This window comes from Coenobita brevimanus, chromosome 24, assembly GCF_032717465.1.
Source record: "Coenobita brevimanus isolate Jiangsu-jjx chromosome 24, ASM3271746v2, whole genome shotgun sequence".
In the NCBI taxonomy this organism is placed as follows: domain Eukaryota; kingdom Metazoa; phylum Arthropoda; class Malacostraca; order Decapoda; family Coenobitidae; genus Coenobita; species Coenobita brevimanus.
Window position 1 is genome coordinate 13,089,115 of NC_136977.1, and position 21,945 is coordinate 13,111,059.

General features: G+C 42.5%; 1 protein-coding gene across 4 annotated transcripts in view; it reads left to right on the top strand.

Moving 5' to 3' along the window:
- LOC145393492 (translation machinery-associated protein 16) overlaps window positions 1-21,945 on the top strand; it is a 92,104-nt gene that overhangs the window by 39,851 nt on the left and 30,308 nt on the right. For 2 of the 4 annotated variants that reach the window (XM_080267615.1, XM_080267618.1), the window contains exons 1-2: window positions 9,578-9,695; window positions 13,855-13,946. In XM_080267615.1, coding sequence (XP_080123741.1) covers window positions 9,675-9,695; window positions 13,855-13,946 — 113 coding nt within the window. In that variant the 5' untranslated portion in view covers window positions 9,578-9,674. Of the gene's footprint in view, window positions 1-9,577; window positions 9,696-13,854; window positions 13,947-21,945 lie in introns of those variants that run through there. The other 2 variants (XM_080267616.1, XM_080267617.1) reach the window with 2 other exon arrangements.

Sequence of the window (21,945 nt, forward strand, 5' to 3'; positions counted from 1 at the left end):
ATACCAGTTGAATTGGTAAGGTCTTTCTGCCGCAAGTTATACGTACATTTAGCACTCACTCTTTTGTTTGGTTTTGTGTGTATGTGTGAGAGAGTATTGATGCAAACAATAATGTATTCCATTAACCCCTTAATAACCTCCGGCACTGAACAACCCTGTATAGTACAAGTGTCAGTGACATCAAGTTAGCTCAGGCTATAAAAAACTGTGAACAATTATGGGAAGGGAATGAAGGTCACTGGCATTTTTACACGACCCTACGATACCACCCCAAGCAGTCAGGTCTCAGATGTTTTCGTCCATATGGCACAGGCACTGTAATTTTATTAATTCTTCCACGAATCATAGCGAATCACAGGATGGATTAACCCCTAGAGTCCTAATAGGATTGATCGATCCTTTTCCAGAATTTCGCTTGATGCCTAATATAGATCGACAGAGGGGCCTTTGTAAAAAGCTGCGGGCACTAGGCTTCGGAAGCAATGAAGAAAGTTAAATTGGAGAAAGCCCCAGGAATTGATGGAGTGTGTGGTGAAATGCTGAAGCATGGGGGAGAGATAGTAGTAGAATGGATGTGGAAGATGTGCAGATTGGCCTGGGAGGAAGGTAGAGTCCCGGAGGATTGGAAGTCAGGTATAATTATTCCCTTGTATAAAGGAAAAGGGGAAAAAGAAGTGTGTGGTAATCATAGGGGCATTTGTCTTCTTATTATAATAGGAAAAGTGTATGGTATGATACTTATTGACAGAGTTAGAGAAAGAACAGAAGAATTAGTTGGAGAAGAACAGGGAGGCTTTAGGAAGGGAAGAGGTTGTGTAGATCAGATATTCATTCTTAGATCTTTAGTGGAAAAGTTTCTAGAGAAGGGAAAGAAGTTGTATGCGGCTTTCATGGTTTTGGAGAAAGCATATGACAGGGTGGATAGACAAGGATTGTGGAAAATATTAAGAATATATGGAGTAGATGGGAAGTTGTTGAATGCTGTGAAGAGTATGTATGATGGTGCTAAGGCTGCAGTGCATGTGGATGGTGAAATAAGTGAATTTTTCTCTTTGAAGGTTGGGTTGAAACAGGGATGTGTCATGTCTCCATGGTTGTTCAGTCTGTACATGGATGGGGTAATAAAAGAGGTACAAGGTAGGGTAGTGGATGTTGGAGTGGCCCTGGTGAGAGAGGATAGTGTTTGGAAACTCCATGTACTGTTGTTTGCAGATGATACTGTGTTGTTGAGTGAAGACGAAGGGGAGCTGCAAGGCTTGGTGGATGAGTTTGGGAGAGTGTGTAAGAAATGAAATCTAAAGGTGAATGTAGGGAAGAGTAAAGTGATGGTCTTTGAGAGAGGTGAAGTCAGGGAATGTTCAGCGAGGTTGGATGGTGAGGAATTGGAAAATGTGAGTACGTTTAAATACTTGGGTAGTGTGATGAGTAAGGATGGAGGTTTGGAGGGTGAAGTGCTTAAAAGGGTACAGCAGGGAAGAAAGGTTGCTGGTTCTTTGAAAGCAGTGATAAGAAACAGGGAAATGAGCATGGAAGTGAAAAAGTTACTACATGACAGTAATGTGATACCAACTCTAATGTATGGAAGTGAAGCTTGGATGTTGTTGGAAGGACACAAGTCAAGAGTGAGACCAGTGGAAATGAGTTATTTAAGAGGAGCCTGTGGAGTCACATGGAGAGACAGACTGACGAACGAGGATTTAAAGGAGCGTTGTGGTGTGGATGTGGATGTGATAGGAAGCGTTATGAGGAACACACTGAGGTGGTTTGACCATGTGGAGAGGATGGAGGGTGAGAGACTGACGAAGAGAGTGTATGTGAGTGAGGTGGAGGGGGGAAGAGGGAGGGGGAGGCCGAGGATGAGATGGAGGGATGGGGTGAAGAGGTATATGAGAGAGGGGGGTGTGAGTTGGGAGCAGGGCAGTGAAATGGCGGGGGACAGTGCGACGTGGAGGCGATTTGGTTATGGCCACCCCAAACGGGATTGAGACGTCTGGCAATAGACAGATAGATAGATATTTATTGTAAAACTAAAATATATACAGTACTGTAATCCCCCACATTAGCAAGGGTTACGTTCCAAACCCCCTCGCTAATTCTTGACGCTTTCCTGAAAATGACATTTACCGATAATTGCGTAGCCTGTGAACCACTGATACTGTGATGCATTATCCATAAATAAAAGTTTCTTGTTAAATCTGTTTCCCGGTTGTTTTTAGCTGTTCAGCTTTTCCTTTGTACAAGGAAATAATTATACCTGACTTCCAGTCCTCCTGGATTCTACCTTCCTCCCAGGCCAATCTGCACATCTTCCACATCCATTCTACTACTATCTCTCCCCCATGCTTCAGCATTTCACCACACACTCCATCAATTCCTGGGGCTTTCCGCCATTTTACATTCTTCATTGCTTCCACAACTTCTATCCTACTGATTTCTTCCTGTCTTCTCACCTCCCTACTTCTCCCAGCCATTCCCCAGCCACTTATACTCGCATTACTTCCATCCTCTACATTCAACAATTCCTTAAAGTGTTCTCTCCATCTGCTCACTTTTTCTCCATTCTCCACTAGTAATCAACCATTTTTATCTTTCACTCCCCTGCTAACTTCACTTCCACCCTGTCTTACTCTTTTCACCTCTTTCCAGAACATTTTCTTACAGTCCCTCCACTTTACACTCAAATTCCTTCCAAATTCCTCATCCACTCTCTTCTTACTCTCTCATACTAATATTTTCACCTCTCTCTTTCTTTGTACATATAACTCTCTCTTCCGCCTCTCAACTTCTTCCACGCCCCTATTTCTCATCCATTCATTGTATGCTTTCTTCTTTTGTGCCACAGCCTGTCTCACCTCTTCAGTCCACCACGCTGTTCCTTGGACCACCCTCCGTCTTCTCTTCCTTCCACACACCACATCACATGCTGCACATATTTCTTCTGTAAATATCCAACACACACCTTCCACGTCTCCCATCTGCTCCAATTCATATTTGCCCAATTGTTCCTCCACTTTTCTCTTATACTCTGCCTTTTTCTCATCCTCTTGTAACCTTTCCACTCTCCTTGCAACTACTCCTTCCTCTCGTCTTTCCCTTCTTCTATTCCTTCATCTTACTTGAATCCTAATTCTGGCCACCACCAAGTAGTGGTCAAAAAGTCCACTCCCCCAACGTCTATAAGCTCTTGCATCCATTACACATCTTCACCAACTATTCCATCCACCTTCACATTCCCAACTTTACCATTCATATCACCGATCAAAAACACTCTCATTCCTTCCAGACTTTTCCATGCACACTTCTACATTTGTCCAGAACTCTTCTCTCACTCTTCTAGCACGATCTTGCGTTGGTGCATACACACACACAATCGCCTACATTTGTATTCCAACTTTCAACTTTACCCACACAATCCTTGACCCAACTGATCCATACTGTCTTATGCTCTTCTTCCATCTTTTACTCACAACTATACATACTCCTTCCTTTGCCCTCTCATTCTCACCTACTTCCTTCACAATAAATATAATTTTATATATCCCATTAGGTACTACAGACAATTTCCAAACTTCATCCATCCATCCATCATCCATTCCTACATTGCCCCATGAGGAGCATAGGAGCCCGGGGCTAGGCAGTTGGTTCATAAAGTCATCTATGGTTAGTCATACTAAATAAAGATATGATTGTAATGGATGAGTAACTAGAGATGATTTTTAATCCTTTGATTATGAAAAAATATCATCCCAAACTTAAGAATATCCTTTAATGGTATCCAGAATAAAATGAAACTGATGCTGTGGTACTGAAAGGGATACAAATGGTTTGCATTTGCATATGTGGAACCGCAGATTTCACAACGTTTGCGGGTATGCGGTTTTGGAAGGTAATTTTTTGAGTTTGCAGATTTGCATTGCAGAAGTGAATTTCCGTTTGCGGTGCCCAGCTCTTCTCTCGTCATTAGCCTCTCGCAGTGGTTTAATAATTTCTTCATTCATTCATTGTTTGGTTTTTGCCCTATCTATCTCTATCTATCTATCTATTGCCAGACGCCTCAATCCCGTTTGGGGTGGCCACAAACAAATTGCCTCCAAGTCGCCCTGTCCCCCACCATTTCACTGCCCTGCTCCCAACTCACACCCCCCTCTCTCATATACCTCTCCACCCCATCCCTCCATCTCATCCTCGGCCTCCCCCTCCCTCTTCCCCCCTCCACCTCACTCACATACACTCTCTTCGTCAGTCTTTCACCATCCTCTCCACATGGCCAAACCACCTCAGTGTGTTCCTCATAACGCTTCCTGTCACAACCACATCAACACCACAACGCTCCTTTATGTCCTCATTCGTCAGCCTGTCTCTTCATGTGACTCCACATGCTCCTCTTAAAAAACTCATTTCCACTGCTCTCACTCTTGACTTGTGTCCTTCCAACAACGTCCAAGCTTCACTTCCGTACGTTAGAGTTGGTATCACATTACTGTCATGTAGTAACTTTTTCACTTCCATGCTCACTTCCCTGTTTCTTATCACTGCTTTCAAAGAACCAGCAACCTTTCTTCCCTGCTGTACCCTTTCAAGCACTTCACCCTCCAAACCTCCATCCTTACTCATCACACTACCCAAGTACTTAAACGTACTCACATTTTCCAATTCCTTACCATCCAACCTCGCTGTACATTCACTGACTTCACCTCTCTCAAAGACCATCACTTTACTCTTCCCTACATTCACCTTTAGATTCCGTTTCTTACACACTCTCTCAAACTCATCCACCAAGCCTTGCAGCTCCCCTTCGTCTTCACTCAACAACACAGTATCATCTGCAAACAACAGTACAGGGAGTTTCCAAACACCATCCTCTCTCACAAGGGCCACTCCAACATCCACTACCCTACCTTGTACCTCTTTTATTACCCCATCCATGTACAGATTGAACAACCATGGAGACATGACACATCCCTGTTTCAAACCAACTTTCAAAGAGAAAAATTCACTTAGTTCACCATCCACACGCACTGCAGCCTTTGCACCATCGTACATACTCTTCACAGCATTCAACAACTTCCAATGTACTCCATATATTCTTAACACTTTCCACAATCCTTGTCTATCCACCCTGTCATATGCTTTCTCCAAATCCATGAAAGCCGCATACAACTTCTTTCCCTTCTCTAGAAACTTTTCCACTAAAGATCTAAGAATGAATATCTGATCTACACAACCTCTTCCCTTCCTAAAGCCTCCCTGTTCTTCTCCAACTAATTTCTCTGTTCTTTCTCTAACTCTGTCAATAAGTATCCTACCATACACTTTTCCATTATACTAAGAAGACAAATGCCCCTATGATTACCACACACTTCTTTTTCCCCTTTTCCTTTGTACAAGGGAATAATTATACCTGACTTCCAATCCTCCAGGACTCTACCTTCCTCCCAGGCCAATCTGCACATCTTCCACATCCATTCTACTACTATCTCTCCCCCATGCTTCAGCATTTCACCACACACTCCATCAATTCCTGGGGCTTTCCCCGATTTAACTTTCTTCATTGCTTCCACAACTTCTGTCCTACTGATTTCTTCCTGTCTTCTCTCCTCCCTCCTTCTCCCAGCCATTCCCCAGCCACTTATACTCGCATTACTTCCATCCTCTACATTCAGCAATTCCTTAAAGTGTTCTCTCCATCTGCTCACTTTTTCTCCCTTCTCCACTAGTAATCTACCATTTTTATCTTTCACTCCCCTGCTAACTTCACTTCCACCCTGTCTTACTCTTTTCACCTCTCTCCAGAACATTTTCTTACAGTCCCTCCACTTTACACTTAAATTCCTTCCAAATTCCTCATCCACTCTCTTCTTACTCTCTCTTACTAATCTTTTCACCTCTCTCTTTCTTTCTACATATAACTCCCTCTTCCGCCTCTCAACTTCTTCCACGCCCCTATTTCTCATCCATTCATTGTATGCTTTCTTCTTTTGTGCCACAGCCTGTTTCACCTCTTCAGTCCACCACGCTGTTCCTTGGACCACCCTCCGTCTTCTCTTCCTTCCACACACCACATCACATGCTGCGCATATTTCTTCTGTAAATATGCTACACACACCTTCCACGTCTCCCATCTGCTCCAATTCATATTTGCCCAATCGTTCCTCCACTTCTCTCTTATACTCTGCCTTTTTCTCATCCTCCTGTAACCTTTCCACTCTCCTTGCAACTACTCCTTCCTCTCGTCTTTCCCTTCTTCTATTCCTCCATCTTACTTGAACTCTAATTCTGGCCACCACCAAGTAGCGGTCAGAAAGTCCACTCCCCCAACCTCTATACGCTCTTGCATCCATTATACATCTTCGCATCCTTTCATCCACACACACATAATCAATCATTGCCTTCCTTTCATTCAGTTCACCACCCACCCTTCTCATCACTCGTCATGTATACCAGTGAATCATTTTATGCCTGAAGAGGGTATTGGCTATCACCAACCCCCTCCCAGCACAGATGTCCACTAACGCACTCCCATTCTCATCTATCTCAGCAGGCACACCCCACTCACCAACTATTCCATCCACCTTCACATTCCCAACTTTACCATTCATATCACCAATCAAAAACACTCTCTCATTCCTTCCAAACTTTTCCATGCACATTTCTACATTTGTCCAGAACTCTTCTCTCACTCTTCTAGCACGATCTTGCGTTGTTGCATACACACACACAATCGCCCACATTTGTATTCCAACTTTCAACTTTACCCACACAATCCTTGACCCAACTGATCCATACTGTCTTATGCTCATCTTCCATCTTTTACTCACAACTATACATACTCCTTCCTTTGCCCTCTCATTCTCACCTACTCCTGCACATATACCCCATCCATACTCCCATTCTCTCACACTTTCTCCTCTCCATTTTGCTTCAGTTATTCCACATACATCCACTTTCGCACCCTCAAGCACCTGGACAATCTCTCTCTCTTTCACCTCATCATTCGCTCCCCTTACATTCCAAGTTCCAATTACCATGTCCTTTGTCCGGTCCTTGGTCGTCATCATTTGGTCAGTCCTTGTCCGAGGCTTCTTGTTTGTTTTTTAGTTAGTTGTTTTCCGGGGAGAGGCACTAACCCTCCACCAACCCTTTTAGTCGCCTTGTCATAAAGACTTTGTAGTTACTTTTAGAGAAGTATATTTTAGACTTGTGGTCGAGCGGCTTTTATATCTTGTAGTAGTTTCCCCACCAGATGTCATGTAGTGACGGGAGAGGTAAAGAATAGTATGGGACTATTTTTATTTGTCTTAGAAATATTAAACAGGTTTCTCACATGGAAAGAGTATAAGTCCCGGGTAGCTACCTCCCTGTCTCGCCATCTCTCTCTCTCTCTCTGTTCTAAGGCTAATCTCCGTCTCGACCTCTCTCTAGGGTCGCTTGTCTCCTTCTGTCTAGCCTGTTCGGTGGCTAATCTCCTTCTCGACCTCTCTCTAGGGTCGCTTGTCTCCTTCTGAACTCTCTTTCCTAAAATCTGGTGTAGCAGGGGTGTGTCACGTATGTTCCTCATGGTTACCAGATCTTTCTCACGAGAGGACTGCTGACAGCTAACTGCATCATCTCCTTACTGGCCGCTGTCGTCAGCTTTCCTCCGTGTAAGCATTTTTAGCGCTGCTCGATTCTCGCAGACACAACACCTTCTCATCATTTGACTTCCTGCTTCTATCTGTCTCTCTATCTATCTATCTATTATGGTTTGCAATTATAATATGGAGACCTACCACAGCCTTTTACGACAAGCAGGGATACTGGGTGAGTATTCTTGAAAACCCCCCCTACCCTGACGTATGGAAGCAAGGCATGGACCTTGCAAGAGGGGAACAAGTCAAGTGTGAGAGCAGTGGAAATGAGTTACTTGAGAGGAGCATGTGGAGTGACGTGGAGGGACAGGTTGACGAATGAAGAAGTTAAGGAATGCTGTGGGGTGGATGTGGATGTGGTTGAGAAGATTAGGAGAAATACACTGAGGTGGTTTGGATATGTGAAGAGAATGGAGAATGAAAGACTGACTAAGAGGGTGTATGTAGGTGAGGTGGGAGGGAGGGAGAGGGAGAGGTAGACCGAGGATGAGGTAGAGGGATGGAGTTGAGAGGTATAGAGGGAGGGGGGGGTGAGTTGGGGGGAGGGTAGTCAAATGGTGGGTGACAGAGCGACTTGGAGGCGTTTTGTCTGCGGCCACCCTTTGCGGGATTAGGGCGTCGGGCTATAGATAGATAGTGTTTGTTCTTGTGCCGGACATTGTTTCCATGATTAGTTGTACTCTCGCACTATTTTTACATATTACATGCAGTGTGTTTAAACATAATTAATGAGTGTGTAATATAGCGTAATGATAATCAACCAAACACCGTCTTAATAAGTGTGGCATGGGAAAGGATGAACGATCAGACTTGCAGAGCCCAGCATTTTCTATCATAAACAACGAGGGCAAAGGGAAGGCGATAGAGAAATATGAATAGTATATATGTTTAAAGTCTTGGGGGAAATATTTACCCTGTTGGTATACTTTAATGTAATCAGTACTACTTTATTGAGGTGTATAATGTGCATGGTAAAGTTGTAATGCTTCTATTCATGTATAAATCCCAGTTGGTTGTGGGGTTTGGCACTTTTGTACATGCTAACCTCAGCGCCACTCCCAGAAGGGAAGCCGGTCAGCTAGGGGAGAACGCACTTATCATTCAAACGAGAGGGACGTATATACTCTGGGCCCTCTCTGTGTCATGGTTGTATCTTTCTGTGGCCAATAAAGAGAGATAAATCTGCTCAGTTTTCAGTTCACCTGCACACGCTACCTCTACAATTCCTTCAACAAGATCTACACCGATTTCCCACCACCTCCAGTGTGTGAGAAGACATTTGGTGGAGTGTCAGTCAGAAGTGACTTCGACCAGGTGGAACGTTATATCTTGATGACCTTGCTTGGAACAGTGCAGTCATGTCTAAGCTGATATGTAAATTGGTGATCAGCTGTGGGGTTCCAATAAGCTGATATATTAGTGACCAGTTGAGGAATTTATACAAGCCAACACATGTTGTCCTACATGACTGGCTGAAGAGTGTAGTTGTAAATGTGTATAAGGGGAAGGGAGATACTCTGGAAAGATGAAATTATAGAGGAATAAAACTTTTGGACCAGATAATAAGGGTAATGGAGAGAGTCCTGGAAAGTATGATAAGGGAAAGAATGAGTATTGATGAGATTCAGTTTGGGTTTTTGCCAGGCAAAGTGACCACTGTTGCTGTATTCATTGTCTGACAGCTTCAGGAAAAATATATATAGAAGAGGGAGCTGTACTTTTTGTTGATTTAGAGGTCTTTGAGAGTCCCAAAGGAGGTGTGAAGTGGGCAGTGTGAAGGAAGTGGCTGGTTAGGGTGGTTATGGCTATGTAAGTGGGTGGACACACTCAGGTGAGAGTGAATGGAGATTTGAATGATGAGTTTTCCATGAATAATTGTGTACATGAAGGTCCAGTCTGGGGCCCCGTATTGTTTGTCATGGTGATTGAAGCTTTGTCATGTGATTTCAGAAATGGACTCCCATGGGACATGTTGTATGCTGATGACGTGATGTTGATTGCAGAGAATGAAAGGGAGGTGGAGGAAGGACCTAGTGGAGAGATGGAATGGTGTACAAGGGTTTGAGAGTAAGCATAGTTACAACAAATGTTATGATACCTAGGGCTGGTGGCGATACTTCCAAAGCAGAGGGAGTGTGGTCATGTGCAGTTTGCCACGAGGTTGTGGGAAGTAACTCCATCTTGTGCAGTGTTTGTGATGAGCGCATACGTAAGAGATGTAGTGGTATAGGAGGTAGGCTGTGGAATAATGCTGATTTTATGTGTGTGTTGTGTCAGGGGAGAGCCTGTAGAAACCGAGAGGTGTGAAAGAATTTATTTTGCTGGTGAGTTGTTTGAGTGTGTGAAAGAGTTTTGCTATTTGAGGTACATGTTATTTGCTGAAGGTAGGGTTGCATCTAGTCCTGTGGCTAGGGTAAGGAGTGGGTGGAGGAAATTCAGGAAGTTGTTGCCTCTCCTAACACTGAGAGGACTCTCCCTCTATGAAAGGGATCCTTGCATGCAACATGCATTAGGAGTGTAATCCTGTACAGTAGTGAGACTTGGGCACTAAAGAGGACACAGTAAATAAGCTCAAACATACAGAAATGACAATGACTAGATGGATGTACAGTAATCTCCTGCCAACCATGGGATTCACCAACCGTGGAATTCATTTAAACGGTAATATATTTGTATACCAAATCACCCATTGTGGGTCCTTGGTTCACATACACACGGTTTACAGTGGACGCTACCAGGTGGCAGCAGTGTTCTCCCATATTCCAATTCAGTCATTTTTGTTATTGGGAGTAGACTGAGTAAGTGTGCTGTTACAGTACCTTTGTCTTAGTGTATCACTTGTCCTGTTGTCATCATGGTCCAAAAACATTAAGTCAAGTGAGGACGAGGATGATAATGAGGAAGACATTGAGAAGTGTAGCAGAATGAGGTAACATATACTTTAAGCAGTAGTAGCATCTAACTGGATCAGTTCTTCATTTTCCTGATAGTATGTTTTATATTTCTGATTATATCTGGTGTAGTAAATAAATGTTTCTTGTTAAATCTGCTTCATTGTTGCTTTTCCGCTGTGACAACTCATTTGCTTTGTCAGCATAATGGCGGAAGGGACAGTCCTAACCTAAGTGTTGAACTAAACCTAACCTAACCTAGCTTAGTTGTACCTAATACTTTAACCTAACCTAACCTAACCTCCAGCTGGGAAATTAGGAAACGACATCCACCTTTGAGTACGTTGAGAGGTTTCTTCCAATATAGCCAGAAACAATCATAGTTACGACTTAAGGAACATGATGATAATAATGGGGGAAATTTTTCAGCAGGAAAAGGTAATTTACCACCCTGAAAATTATCAGAAAAATACAGAAATCAAACTGGAGGAATATGGATTGAATTGGCAAGGCATTTCTACTACTTAAAATAAAGCGTACAAAATGACTCTTGCTAACCTTAAAGGGTTATTCATGGTCAGCAGTCTTGCTGATGTCTTCATTGACATAGATCCCTTCATGGAGCAGAGTCAAAAATTCAAGCATGGATTGGACACATTATTGGCTCCATACAAACAGGTGCAGAAAGGGCCTCCAGAATAAGATGAAGCAACCATTTATCCTGTGCTACTTCAAGCCATCATCCAAGTCAGGTGATAGCAGTCCCCAGCCTTCCACCAGCACAACACTGTAGCCAGCTTTTTTTTTTTTTTTTTTTTTTTTTTTTTTTTTATGCTAGGAAGAAGGAACCAAAGGCCTCGAGCCTGCAAACTGTTCCTTCCAAGAGATAAACAAAATACTGTACAAGAGAGAGCCAAATTCAAGATCCGATTATTTCAAGATGATACAGTAACCTTTGAAATTCTAAAGATGTACAGTAAATCACTTTCTACCATACTTTTGTTTATTTGTTTATGTTTGATACAGTACAGTATTGTGCAGTAAAGACCAGAAAAATAGTAAAATAGTGTAGTATACATTTTCACGTTATACCCCTCTTACCTTGGACCAAGGTTTCCCTAACCCAGTTTCCCCATATAAATTATCTTCACTAACCATGGTTTTCCCAACCACAATGGTCTTCAGGGACCTACTCCACATTGGCAGGGGATTATTGTATAATGTTTCCCTTATTGTAGGGCCTGCAGGGGCTAGGATTGCAATTGAAGAGTTGATAGGAAAGATGGGACTTGAATGTACTGGTGATGGGATAAGGAAGGTAGACTGAGATGGTTTGGCCATGTAAAAAGGATGGAGGATGACAACTGGGTGTGGAGGCGAGGGGTGTGAACGTCAAGGGTAGGGTTATGAGATGCAGACCAAAATCGACCTGGGGCAGGGTCATAGAGTGACCCCTAGGAAAAGGAACTGAAAAGGGAGGCTTCCAGAGATTGATCAGCAGGGAGAGCAGCCATTAGGTGACCAAGGCTGACACATGGAGACATGTTGGAGACTTAATAAAGAAAACAAAATGAAACAGTATTGTTGATAACTGTAGTTGTTATTTGTTTTTATGATGGGAAGAGAGACCACTGAGCATATCACAATGTTCCTGTCATAAACCTCAACAATGGTCAATTTGTTGCCTTGGAAAACCATAGATTTTAAAAATGACAAGTAGACCTTTTTTATAATGAACATTGATATAAAGGATTTAGGATTTAATGAATGCCACAGAACCCACCGAACTTTCATCAACTACACTCAACAATGGTTGTTAAAAGAGGTGCAATATGCATCCCTTCTGAATGTCTTTGAGCCCACTGAACTGTTTTTCAGCAACACCAAACAGTGGTCATTAAGTGGGACACATTACGTGACCCTTCTGAACTGCTCCCACGTGTGGGGTGACTTAGAATGGTTGCCAAAGTGTAAAGTACGTCTCCTAACCTTATTACTGCAACCTGGCCTGAAATTGCCCTCTCCCAGTCATGATTGCTGAGTTGTAATAATAGATTACAGTAGTTATACTGTACTGTTGTAGTCATGAAAAAGTGGTATGACAAGGATGTGAAGTAAAATGCAAAAGGGCAAAATTATGGGCCAGGTTAGTGTAAAATGGGCATAGTTTTCATTTTTAGTACTAGAATATGATATTGTTCTCATTTATTTTCAAACATGTGCTTTAATATCCACCAGAGGCAGGAGGGGACTCTCAGATTTATTGAACTTTTGGGGTTATCAAAGTTGGTGTTCCGCCAGTTAGTTCGGTATAGATTTTTTTTTTTTTAACCGATTTTGACTTTCATGTCTGTTGTAAATTAACCATTTCTGAGTTATGACCCCTTCCTTCCTGGCAAGAATAAGGAGCAGGTGGAGAATCAGGGGTTGTGGGTTGAGGAGCATGGCTGAAACATTTGTCAAGACAACAAGCAACAATCATGTCACAAAAATGGCCACAAAAAAGTGCTCAAATGAAGAATCCTTATTTAGCGACTTGCACACTCATGCTCACAAAACTATCTATCTGTCTATCTATCTATTGCCAGACGCCTCAATCCCGTTTGGGGTGGCCACAAACAAATCGCCTCCAAGTCGCCCTGTCCCCCGCCATTTCACTGCCCTGCTCCCAACTCACACCCCCCTCTCTCATATACCTCTCCACCCCATCCCTCCATCTCATCCTCGGCCTCCCCCTCCCTCTTCCCCCCTCCACCTCACTCACATACACTCTCTTCGTCAGTCTTTCACCCTCCATCCTCTCCACATGGCCAAACCACCTCAGTGTGTTCCTCATAACGCTTCCTATCACATCCACATCACAACGCTCCTTTATATCCTCATTCGTCAGCCTGTCTCTCCACGTGACTCCACAGGCTCCTCTTAAATAACTCATTTCCACTGCTCTCACTCTTGACTTGTGTCCTTCCAACAATGTCCAAGCTTCACTTCCGTACGTTAGAGTTGGTATCACAATACTGTCATGTAGTAACTTTTTCACTTCCATGCTCACTTCCCTGCTTCTTATCACTGCTTTCAAGGAACCAGCAACCTTTCTTCCCTGCTGTACCCTTTCAAGCACTTCACAAAACTATGCTTTTAGTAAAATTGACAAACTTAGCACATTTAGGGGTCATTACCAAACAGGCGAATTTCAAAAAGTGTAAAATATAAACTTAAAAAACTTGAGACTCCACTTTATATATAGCATATGTTGATACAATATTCAGAACTAACATACTGTGATATAAAGTGCATTGGCGTATTATTTACTTATTTCTGTATATTATTTTCAGGGAAAGCCAAAGCTGAATGTCCTGAAGGAAAATCAAAAAGCAATACACCCTAAAAGCAGAAAGGCGAAGCAGCTCTCAAGGAAAATAAGTAGGTAAGTAGAGAATTCCATACTATCTATCTGTTGCATCTGTCTGCTATCTGCTGTCAAGTCCCTTCTCCCTTTTCTTTTTTTTTTTTCTTTTTTTTTAAAGAATAGAGGTCTGGGACTAGACTACTTAGTTCTGACATTTAAGGTAAGGGTGACCAGGTGAGTGATGTTGTGTGAGCAACAAACTCCAAGTGTCCCTTGGATGTTAACAATAATAGGTTACATCCAGTTGAAATGCTGAATCCAATAGACCACATGAGTCCATGTGGTTATAAGGTCACAGGAACCATTGGGCTTGCCACTCCCTTTTGTCACCTGAAGGTAGCACTACATCTGTTGAGTAGATGATGGGCTTCTCCACATTACTAGTATTCATTTAATGAATTATTTTATGGGTACCGTAGCTTCTGCATTTCTCACCAATGCTTCATCAGTGAATCAGCATCATCCTGTCTCCTTTTCCCACTCAGGGGTGGGATGAGGGTCAGTAAATCATGCCGTTGTTAAATACAGTCAAATATTGGGATGAAATAAAGACTTGGGCATTTTAGCAGACTGTTGTATGAATATATATTCTCTAGTTAGTGACTGAGACAACCCCTACGTGGCCGACCACATGGAATTTGTCGGGCCCCACAGGCCAACCTCTCAACCATTTTTTTAAGTTTCGAAAACCAATTTTTTTTTTTTTTTCTTGCCATATTGAAGAGGAAGTTTCAATGCACCTGGTAGTGCAAATTTCAGCTTCCTAGACCCATCCTGTGGTGTGCAATCAAACGTGGAAGTTGCATAAATTTAGGCAGGTGATGCTAGTCACACGTAGGTATTGCAGTGATGCAACATTGCACTTTTTTTTTTTTTTTTTTTTTTTTTTTTTTTTTTTTTACCAAAAAGTCAGTGGTGCTGAAAAGCTGTGAAATAACTAGATATGCATTTTGAAGTTTTACAGTACGTAATATGCGAGGTTCGAATTTAAAAAATTATATTATAGATGGCGGAGGGTTAGTGCCCCTCCCCGGAAAACAACTCACTAAAAAGACAAACAAGAAGCCTCGGACCAGGACTGATCAAACGATGACGACCCAGGACAGGACAAAGGACTTGGTAATGGCAACATGGAATGTAAGAGGAGCAAATGATGAGGTGAAAGAGAGAGAGATTGTCCAGGTGCTTGAGGGTGTGAAAGTGGATGTATGTGGAATAACTGAAACAAAATGGAGAGGAGAAAGTGTGAGAAAATGGGAGTATGGATGGGGTATATGTGCAGGAGTAGGTGAGAATGAGAGGGCAAAGGAAGGAGTATGTATAGTTGTGAGTAAAATTTGGAAGAAGAGCATAAGACAGTATGGATCACTTGGGTCAAGGATTGTGTGGGTAAGGTTGAAAGTTGGAATAAAAATGTGGGCGATTGTGTGTGTGTATGCGCCAACGCAAGATCGTGCTAGCAGAGTGAGAGAAGAGTTCTGGACAAATGTGGAAGTGTGCATGGAAAAGTTTGGAAGGAGTGAGAGAGTGTTTTTGATCGGTGATATGAATGGTAAAGTAGGGAATGTGAAGGTGGATGGAATAGTTGGTGAGTGGGGTGTGCCTGCTGAGATAGATGAGAATGGCAGTGCATTAGTGGACATTTGTGCTGGGAGTGGGTTGGTGATAGCCAATACCCTCTTCAGGCATAAAATGATCCACAGGTATACATGGCGAGTAATGAGAAGGGTGGGTGGTGAACTGAATGAAAGGAAGGCAATGATTGATTATGTATGTGTGGATGATAGGATGCGAAGATGTGTAATGGATGCAAGAGCTTATAGAGGTTGGGGGAGTGGACTTTCTGACCACTACTTGGTGGTGGCCAAAATTAGGATCCAAGTAAGTTGGAGAAACAGAAGAAGGGAAAGATGAGAGGAAGGAGTAGTTGTAAGGAGAGTGGAAAGGTTACAAGAGGATGAGAAAAAGGCAGAGTGTAAGAGAGAAGTGGAGGAATGATTGGGCAAATATGAATTGGAGCAGATGGGGGACGTGGAAGGTGTGCGCAGGATATTTACAGAAGAAATATGTGCATCATGTGATGTGGTGTGTGGGAGAAAGAGAAGACGGAGGTGGGTGCAAGGAACAGTGTGGTGGACTGAAGAGGTGAGACAGGCTGTGGCACAAAAGAAGAAAGCATACAATGAATGGATGAGAACTAGGGGCGTGGAAGAAGTTGAGAGGCGGAAGAGAGAGTTATATGTACAAAGAAAGAGAGAGGTGAAAAGATTAGTAAGAGAGAGTAAGAAGAGAGTGGATGAGGAATTTGGAAGGAATTTGAGTGTAAAGTGGAGGGACTGTAAGAAAATGTTCTGGAAAGAGATGAAGAGAGTAAGACAGGGTGGAAGTGAGGTTAGCAGGGGAGTGAAAGATAAAAATGGTAGATTACTAGTGGAGAAGGGAGAAAAAGTGAGCAGATGGAGAGAACACTTTAAGGAATTGCTGAATGTAGAGGATGGAAGTAATGCGAGTATAAGTGGCTGGGGAATGGCTGGGAGAAGGAGGGAGTTGAGACGACAAGAAGAAATCAGTAGAATAGAAGTTGTGGAAGCAATGAAGAAAGTTAAATTGGGGAAAGCCCCAGGAATTGATGGAGTGTGTGGTGAAATGCTGAAGCATGGGGGAGAGATAGTAGTAGAATGGATGTGGAAGATGTGTAGATTGGCCTGGGAGGAAGGTAGAGTCCCGGAGAATTGGAAGTCAGGTATAATAATTCCCTTGTACAAAGGAAAAGAGGAAATGTGTGGTAATCATAGGGGCATTTGTCTTCTTAGCATAATAGGAAAAGTGTATGGTAGGATACTTATTGACAGAGTTAGAGAAAGAACAGAGGAATTAGTTGGAGAAGAACAGGGAGGCTTTAGGAAGGGAAGAGGTTGTGTAGATCAGATATTCATTCTTAGATCTTTAGTGGAAAAGTTTCTAGAGAAGAGAAAGAAGTCGTATGCGGCTTTCATGGATTTGGAGAAAGCATATGACAGGGTGGATAGACAAGGATTGTGGAAAGTATTAAGAATATATGGAGTAGATGGAAGTTGTTGAATGCTGTGAAGAGTATATATGGTGGTGCTAAGGCTGCAGTGCGTGTGGATGGTGAACTAAATGAATTTTTCTCTTTGAAGGTTGGGTTGAAACAGGGGTGTGTCATGTCTCCATGGTTGTTCAATCTGTACATGGATGAGGTAATAAAAGAGGTACAAGGTAAGGTAGTGGATGTTGGAGTGGCCCTGGTAGTAGTAGTAGCTGTTCCCTAGGCAGTCTGGCCGAACAGCCCCGAGTCCCTTACGAAGGCCATGGCTGAGACCGGGCTTTCCCACAGTGCTCTCAAAGAGTGTATGCTGTGTTGTTGGCGTAGGTGATTGTGTGCAATGCAGTGTTCCATAATGTGCTTAATAGTATGGGGTGCTGTGTTGCATCCTGGACAGGCATCAGCTACGGAGTCATCCAGCCTTTTCTGGTAGCTTAAGAGGGCTGGATGGTCCCCACATCTCAGCCTGGCCAGGTGGACCCTGTCCTCACGAGGAAGATAGAATTCAGAAGGGTGGATATCAGAAGGCCATGCATGCAGCTCTGTGTTGTCTTTAAGTGACTGAATGGAGCGGCGAGTAATCTGAATGTGGATATGCTTCTGGAAGCTGGTCTGAGGTGGGCGAGGGGGGAGAGATGACAGTATTTGTGTATGGTATCGTGTGCTGGGTGTTGTTTTGATGTTCCTTGGTGTGGGTGGATGTGCTGCCATGTACTGTAGTGGATGTTGTGGGTTTGTGGAGGCTACAGCAAGAAACTGGGTGCCTCTCATGTCTAGGTGATCCTTGACTTTGAGGACTTTGGTTTCTTGATGTAGGTGATCTGTGGGTGTAGTAGCTGTGCAGCCTGTGATTATTTTTAGGGCCTTGTTCTGTATGGTCTGTAGAGTGTTGTAGTGTGTTTTGGTGAGGTTAGAAGCCCAGGCAGGGCTTGCATAATTCATTACTGAACGTATGTATTGTTTGTACTGTATACTGTGGTGGTGGTTTCTTTGTTGTGTCTGAATGTTGTATGGGCAAGTGACCTCAAAGCATTGAGTCTTGGTGTTATTTTATTTTTAATGTTTGTGATGTGTTGTTTAAATGACATTGATGTATTGTATGTTACACCAAGGATTTTGGGTGTGTGTGTGTGTGTGTGGTAGGGGAGTGTTGTTTATGGTGAGGTGTGGGATGTGACTGTGGCCCTGGTGAGAGAGGATAGTATTTGGAAACTCCCAGTACTGTTGTTTGTTGTTTGCAGATGATACTGTGTTGTTGAGTGAAGACGAAGGGGAGCTGCAAGACTTGGTGGATGAGTTTGGGAGAGTGTGTAAGAAACGGAATCTAAAGGTGAATGTAGGGAAGAGTAAAGTGATGGTCTTTGAGAGAGGTGAAGTCAGTGAATGTACAGCAAGGTTGGATGGTGAGGAATTGGAAAATGTGAGTACGTTTAACTTCTTGGGTAGTGTGATGAGTAAGGATGGAAGTTTGGAGGGTGAAGTGCTTGAAAGGGTACAGCAGGGAAGAAAGGTTGCTGGTTCTTTGAAAGCAGTGATAAGAAACAGGGAAGTGAGCATGGAAGTGAAAAAGTTACTATATGACAGTGTTGTGATACCAACTCTAACATATGGAAGTGAAGCTTGGACGTTGTTGGAAGGACACAAGTCAAGAGTGAGAGCAGTGGAAATGAGTTATTTAAGAGGAGCCTGTGGAGTCACATGGACTGACGAATGAGGGTATAAAGGAGCGTTGTGGTGTGGATGTGGATGTGATAGGAAGCGTTATGAGGAACACACTGAGGTGGTTTGGCCATGTGGAGAGGATGGAGGGTGAAAGACTGATGAAGAGAGTGTATGTGAGTGAGGTGGAGGGGGGAAGAGGGAGGGGGAGGCCGAGGATGAGATGGAAGGATGGGGTGGAGAGGTATATGAGAGAGGGGGGTGTGAGTTGGGAGCAGGACAGTGAAATGGCTGGGGACAGGGCAACGTGGAGGCGATTTGTTTGTGGCCACCCCAAACGGGATTGAGGCGTCTGGCAATAGATAGATAGATAGATATTATGAATTTATTTTGCATTTTTCAGTGTTCATTGTGTTTATGATAGTATCGACTTATTTTTGTAGTCAGGGTGGTGGAGTTTCTTGGAGAAGGGAGGCGAGAGTTTCTGTTTTCAGACCTAAATGAGATAATCGTCATCCCTTGCATGTACAGGCTGGACAGTGTGGGTTAAAATACTGTACAAGACGACCTGCTATTTGCACCTTGCACTCGCTGATTAGCAGGAAGGGAAGGGAGGCCTTTCCACCCATGAAAGCATCTTGTGAAGATGGGAAAACTTTCCTGTTATGCATGTAAAAGGCAAAGAATATGTAAAATGATTAAAAACAGTAAACAAATGTGAATAAAGAAGTAAAAAACAAAAATTAATTTTTCTTTTATTTTCATGTCTTTTTGTTTATGCCCCTCCTGTGTTTATTTATAATCGTAAACAGGGTGGTTGTGCGTGTTTCGCAAGGGAGAAGAAAGATGACATTGTCTGTCTGGGTCAAGATAATGGGTGTAGTTTTGCATTTTTAGGTATAGCCACAAGAGAAAAAATCGAAACTCCACTCATCACAGCAGCAGGCTCTGAACTGCTTGATAGGGTGTATGGGAATGTAGTGTAGGTCAGTCTCAAGTCATTCAAAACGTTCATTCACTTCCCAAAAATTTTCATCCTTTTTTATAATCTGCTCTCAAATGATTCCGGCAGCGACGCTTCGCTAAAATGCCATTTGACACCGGCAGCCATGGAGGGGTTAATAAAAAGTAATTGGATAAACAGTTGTCAGACACGTATGAGGTGAATTGGTGAGGGAGTTTAAGTACCTTAGTTTAGTAACAGAAGACTGGAAAATGTGTATATGAAGTTGAAAGTAGAGATGCATAGGGAAGGAAGGTGGCTGGTGCTATGGATACCTTGATATTACAAGCATGAGTGTGAAAGCTGGAAGAGAATTACATGAAAGTTTGTTAGTATGGTACAGTACCTACATTAACATATTGGTGTGAGGCTGACAGCATGAGAATGAAAAGCTAGGAGAAAGAACAGTGGAAAAGGGATGGTTGAGGAATGTGCATGGAGTGCATAGGTAAGAGGTGCTGAAAAGTGATTCATGACAGACTTGGAGTAAGGAAGTGTGTTGCCAAGGGATCTAGAGGGAGTGCTAAGAGGGGATGATCATTTGGAGAAAATTCTTGTAACGAGGATGGTGGAAAGGGTATACACTATGTTAGGGAGTTTGAAGTTGGGCGATTTGGTAGGCCATGAAGACAGTGGATGATTATATTGAATGTGTATGTAAAAAAGCAAGGTGTGATGTGGATGAGAATAAGAAATTCATGGAATTGTTTGGATGGATGAATTATGTACCATATGGAGGGGCACATGATAAGGGATTGACACCCCTTTCTTAACTTGATAGGTGATGGATTGATTCTGTCAGGAATGTCAGACTGTCTGTAAAAAAAAAAAAAAAAAAACGTGCTGTTTGACATGTAAGGTAGAGCCAAAATTCCGAGGGTTTGAATGGTGAGTGAATGATTGTCTTGTCCTTTTCACTAGGCATGCTGTTGATAGCTCTGCCTCTGTTGTGCTTCCTAGACCCTATCTCACCCCATCCTCAGATGTGAAGGAGAGGTCAAGATGCAGCGGCTGCTGCTCCTGATGATGAAATGGACCCATATATCAGGCAAAAATGAGAGGGAATTGGAAATTCGCATTCTGGTTGTAGTGCCATAATTTTAAGTATTAAAGTTAGTATAAGCTAGTACAGTATTGTAAGTGTAATCTTAAGCTTAGGTAATATTATAAATATAGTCTGTACTGTTAATGATTTAACCGTTAAGTTCTGTATTTTAGTCTTAGATGATATTCATAATGTGAACATGATTCTGTTATTGATAGTACTAAGTTGAGTATCGGTGTGAATATGATTAATGTTTATACATAGTGAACCAGGCATTATTAACAAAGAAGTATAACCACGGAAGTTTAATAGAGATAAAAAATTGCGAATGTCAACCTTCGTATTCTGATCTTGAAATTATATGTCAGTGTTAATAGTGTTCCCCCTTTTGAACTATGCAGTGGTGAATTGAGAATGTCTGAAGTAAGGTTGTTGAAGGTAATCATTTGTGAAGCACGAAATTCATGTTATTGGAGTCGCGTTTACAGTCACGTAGGCATATAACCAACACGGGTAATAAAACTGTTTGAATTCCTAATTAATTTGGCTTCGTTATGATTAAGGTTCCTGTACGCTTATTACAAAAATTTTTAAACATCATAAGTCATTTATCTGTGCATGTTACATGCAAACATATGAGGCTATTAGAGGGAAAACCAGTTAAGCGCCAAAAAAAGAAAACAGAAAAAAACGCTGTTAAAGTTTGTGTACTTTAAATATGACATAACTTTTAACCAGTGAAGATATTCTGCTCTTGTTTTTTTTTTCCATGTAGCCTAATTCATCTACTTTTCCGTAATGATACTCAGACGCTGATAATTAGTGGTATTTTAAATGAAAAAATTCAATAACATCTTCTTTCTCCTCTTGTTAGACAACAATCGACGACAAAGTAGCAGTATTTTTACCCATAATATGTGTTATTGTAGGTCAGCTACAAGATATTGAGACTGAAAATATGTCAGTAGGTAATTCAGGACGTGTGCCTTTATGGTGGTGTCATAAAAAAAAGCTTGGTGGTATGCGTCGAGCCACGCGATTGGCGCGTCTTGCAGCCACCTCCTGCTGTGTGGCGCTCGCCTGGTTTTCCCTCTCACTCAGCCTCACATATATGCGGCTTACAATGAGTGTGTGTTTTTTTCATGAATACTATGGTAAAATCGCCTCAACTCAAGTAGGATAACCGGACATGATGTTGGTTTCCAAGGATGCAGTACTTGGAAGAAGAAAATACTAAGCCAAA